The sequence below is a fragment of the Manduca sexta genome, unplaced genomic scaffold (genome assembly GCF_014839805.1).
Source record: "Manduca sexta isolate Smith_Timp_Sample1 unplaced genomic scaffold, JHU_Msex_v1.0 HiC_scaffold_3113, whole genome shotgun sequence".
Lineage (NCBI taxonomy): Eukaryota > Metazoa > Arthropoda > Insecta > Lepidoptera > Sphingidae > Manduca > Manduca sexta.
In genome coordinates, this window is record NW_023594146.1 from 3,245 (window position 1) to 7,852 (window position 4,608).

The window sequence follows — 4,608 nt, forward strand, 5'->3', positions numbered from 1 at the left end:
TACATTTCAGTCAACGGTTTGCGCGTTAATCTCTAAGAAACATCTTAACTTATAAATATCTTCACAAGCTTTCGCATTTATAATAGGAAAAAATAAATAATATAACAAAACATCCACATACCTATATAAAAAAAAATTAGGCAGCCCTAACACACACCAAAGAATAATTACAAATAATACACGGGTCAGTAAGAGCCCACCTGTCAACCATGACGAATCATTATTAACAACCGAAATCATGTTTACTTTAAAAGCAAAATTAGCATAATTTAAACGACGAGACAATATAACAAAAAGAGCTGTGAACACCCGTTCAGTTATGATTATCTGGTATACGAGTGTGGTAGTGAGAAAATTGTTGTTAAAAATCAAAGTGATTTTTTATTATGGTTCAAGTGACAGTAAGTGAGGGTACTTTAGAGGGACAAATTGTGGAGAACGAGTACGGAGGGAGTTACTGCAGCTTCAAAGGAATACCGTACGCGGAGCCGCCCGTAGGAGATTTGAGATTCAAGGTAATATTTCCTTTTGAAATACAAGCTTTTGGGGCACCTTTTATTAATATTAGATAATATTTCTGATTATGTAGAGGAAACGGTCAATAACCTTGGTAGTCTATACAATATATACATTCAAATGTACCTTCGTTGGTCACCCCCTTCACTTATGAACATCTAAACCGATTTCATTTTTTATTTTTTTGGTTTTATTATAGTTGGTAGAAAATTCTTACGGTATGTAAAATTAATTTTATCTAATTGGCAGAAAATTTCAAAATTTTATAAAACTAACTATTCACGCGTTTGATAAATATGAATTTAGCAGACAGCTGTTCTTTTCTATTTTTGGATTAATATATATTATATAATTACATACTCATATTATATACTCTTACTCGTCAGGCACCGGAACCACCACTACCCTACGAAGGAATTCGCAGCGCCAAAGAATTTGGGAATGTATGCTACCAAGGAACCAAAAACGGCGGGTGGCGAGGGAGTGAAGACTGTTTATATCTGAACGTGTACACACCGAGCATCGAACCTCATAAGCCGTGGCCCATAATGTTTTGGATTCATGGCGGGTCATTCAAAGAAGGAAGTGGCAACGACTACTTATTTGCTCCTGAATTCCTCGTCCGACACGGTGTAATATTAGTCACTTTTAACTACCGCTTGGGACCTCTGGGCTTCCTCTGTCTCCACACTGAAGATATACCAGGCAACGCCGCGATGAAAGACCAGGTTGCTGCACTCAGATGGGTAAAAAGAAATATCCGCAGCTTTGGAGGGAATCCAGATAATATTACCATATTCGGCAACAGTGCTGGCGCGGCTTGCGTGTGCCTTCACGTCATCTCCCCGATGACAAAAAATCTCTTCAAAAGAGCAATAGCTATCAGCGGATGCGCAACTAACTGGTGGACTTACACTTATGATCCGATTGAAAAAGCATTTGCGCTGGCCGAATCTCTAGGGTTTCGTTCGAAGGACGTCGAGGAACTATGCAAATTCTTCAAAGAACTCCCTGTTGAGACTCTAGCTGATGTTAACTTACCATCTAATATAGGAAACAACGCCAGTCGTACAAATATTTTTAATAATATACATTTTGCAGTGGTTAGTGAACAAAGGTTTGGTTATAATGAAGTCTATTTCGAAGGAAACATAAACGATGTACGGACCTACAATATCCACAAAGGAGTTGAAGTTATGATTGGTTACAATGCTGATGAAGGAGTGATTGTGGTTCCCAAAGTAAATGAATACGATGAACTTGTCGACGACATCAATGGAAACCTTGAATTATTGATACCAACACCACTATACAAACATTGTTCAATAAACCAACATAATGAAATTGGAATGAAGATAAAGAAATATTATTTCAAAAACGACCGCTTAACTCGAGAAAGTTGGGAGCAACTGTCCAAATATTTTAGTATGGAAACATTTGTGTACGATATCATGCAGTGGATCCAATTTACCTGTGCAGAAAAAATGTATTTGTACAAATTCTCTTGTATATCTGAGAGAAATATTATGTCCACAAGACACGGATTGTTCAGCTCAACTAGAAATAAGGAAGTAGTGGTCCATGCGGATGAGTTGGGATATATTTTCAACGCTAAAGTTATGGATAAAGTCGACAAGCACTCTGATGTATATCGAATGATCGACAATGTTACGACGCTTTTCACAAATTTTGCGAAATACGGGTGAGTACTTCGCCTAAAATAAGGTCATTTGATGACCATCTTACTTAATATCTTTTTACCACTAGTTCAAACATGAAAAAAGAATATTAGCGTATTAAACTACCTTATCTATATAGTATATAAAAGAAAAGACTGACTAGATGACTGCCTGATCAATCAACGCACAGCCAAAACCGCCAAGAGTAGAAACATGTAATTTTGTATAAAACTGCCTTAAATAATTCAAGTGAACGCTAAAAAGGATTTTTGCAATTGCTTCCATAAGGGTTTAAAATAGGCTATAAAAGTATGTGACGTTATCGCCGGCGGAATCGCGAGCGAAATCTAGTGACTTTATAAGTATGTATAATCAGACTTTAATGAACAGCCGTCGCAACACACATATAAAAATAATATGATATTTTGTTTTAGGAATCCCACGCCCGACACTTCCTTAGGTGTAACGTGGTTGCCATACAAACTGAACGAACAAAACTATCTAGACATCGGCAACCAATTAACATCTAAAATAGAACCGGACTACGAAGAAATTAAATTCTGGAACGAAATTTACAGACAATATGCTACAAAATATATTAAAATGCCGGAGGTATGGCATACGATTCCACGGGAAGAGCGCCACATTAAAGAACGAATACTATAGATTTTTCATTTTAGCATAAGTATAGATATTGAAAATGCTCAGAAAGTTCTAGATTTTTTTATACAGACATGATAAAGAGACTCCACTGTACCTAATAGAAAGTCGAGCGGCTTCCAGAGTATCGCCATCGTAAACGGCAATCGATATGTGGGCGGATACGTGATAGTAACTTGCTTTAATTCATTCCAAAGATATATGGGCCTATAATAATTATTATAAGCGGCGGTAGCCTAGTTGGTCGTGGAACGGACTGCCGAGACGAATGTCCGCAGGTTCAAACCCCAAGGGTACACACTACACAGCTCTGACTTTTCCAAAATTATGTATGTATCATTAACGGTGAAAGAAAATATCATGAGCAAAACCTGCATACCTTAGAAATTCTCTATAGGAATTTTGAGTGTGTGTGCAGTCTACCAATCCGCACTAGGCCAGCGTGGTGGATTAGGTTTAATCCCTCTCAGTAGTAGAGGAGCCTCCTGCCCAGCAGTGGGTACAGTATAATAATACAGGGCGGGTATTAAGGCAAGTAACTATTTTCACGATCCTCAGTAATGAGGGGCCGACTGAAGAGAGAGAGACATAGCTAATCGTCTATTTGTACCCCTAGTACGAATTTTTATCTTATACTTTCCTTTAAGTAATGTGTTTGAACATTTGAACAGCGCTCCAGTGAGCGTAATTGGAACTTAAACATGGCAGCATGAATATTACGCTCGTGTAAACTTCGAATGCTAAATTGTGCAAACACAGAAGTGTGTTTCAGAAACCTTAATGTATTGATGTTGGCAGCACGAATCTCTTTTTTGACGTATCGTGTAACACCCTTGACCTTATTATATTGTGAATGTACACTCATAACACGCCCGTGCTACGTTATCTTTGTGAAATTAGCATGGAATTTTATTATGTATGCCAATTTCTATCGTGTTAAACGCGATGCAATGCGTTACGTGCTTGTCACACACTGTCAAAATAACGCGTGTCATATAGAATAAGGCCCACGTAGAGAAACATTTAAACGTTGACTCACTCGATACGAATACTTGTCGTTATTATTATTCGTGCTAGGGGTACGGATAAAAGTGATTTCCGTCACACACAAATTATTTTATAATATCAAACTGAAGTGATTTTTTGTTTTTGATTTTCATTTTAAGGGCTTATCTTTAGACGTAACCTTTTTTTTTTTTTTTGGTTTCGCGGAGAAAGTCCCTTATTACTACCGCCCAGCCTTCATGGGGGGCGACTGAGCGGTTATGCTGGGGTAACCGTACCTTACGGCCCGGCGTTGAGCCGCCCGGATTTGATGACGACCTTCGGGCGACCGCCGGGCCGAGTCCCTAACCCGAGTACAACTAACCTATGCACGGCCTACCAGCTAAAACTCCGCGGTGGCCCTCTTCGGCGCATTAGGGACGACTGCGGGCTTCCTCTGACGGAAGTGTCTAAGTATTCGTCCGCAGCCGCCCCTGCGCGGTGCCGCCTTGCGGCCCGTCTCCTATGGGGGCTCAGAAGCCCCCGCGCACCGAAGGACGCCTTCGGCGTCTACGGCAGCATGAGGCCAACTACACGCTGCCCTCCATCCCGGGGGTGAACCGAAACATGTGCAAAATTGCACAAAAATGCACTAGGGCGGACAGCCCCCTGCTGCCCGCCGACGACCCCTTCGTGGCCCCTATTAGTCGCCTCTTACGACAGGCCGGGGATACCGTGGTGGAATTCTCCAAACGCCCCCATTCCACAG

The 4,608-nt window shown here is 40.4% G+C and overlaps 1 protein-coding gene across 1 annotated transcript; it reads left to right on the top strand.

Moving 5' to 3' along the window:
- The first annotated feature begins 375 nt into the window (after positions 1-375).
- Positions 376-3,089, top strand: LOC115441410 (esterase B1). The gene is made up of 3 exons (XM_037446512.1): positions 376-515; positions 903-2,218; positions 2,630-3,089. Exons 1-3 carry the CDS (start codon positions 387-389, stop codon positions 2,859-2,861), a joined length of 1,677 nt encoding a protein of 558 aa, XP_037302409.1. The 5' UTR covers positions 376-386; the 3' UTR covers positions 2,862-3,089.
- Positions 3,090-4,608: the final 1,519 nt, after the last annotated feature.

Coding starts and splice junctions, on each gene's coding strand:
- LOC115441410 (XM_037446512.1), top strand. CDS start 387: ATGGTTCAAGTGACAGTAAGTGAGGGTACTTTAGAGGGACAAATTGTG. Junction 516..902: donor TAGGAGATTTGAGATTCAAG/GTAATATTTCCT, acceptor CTTACTCGTCAG/GCACCGGAACCACCACTACC. Junction 2,219..2,629: donor ACAAATTTTGCGAAATACGG/GTGAGTACTTCG, acceptor ATTTTGTTTTAG/GAATCCCACGCCCGACACTT.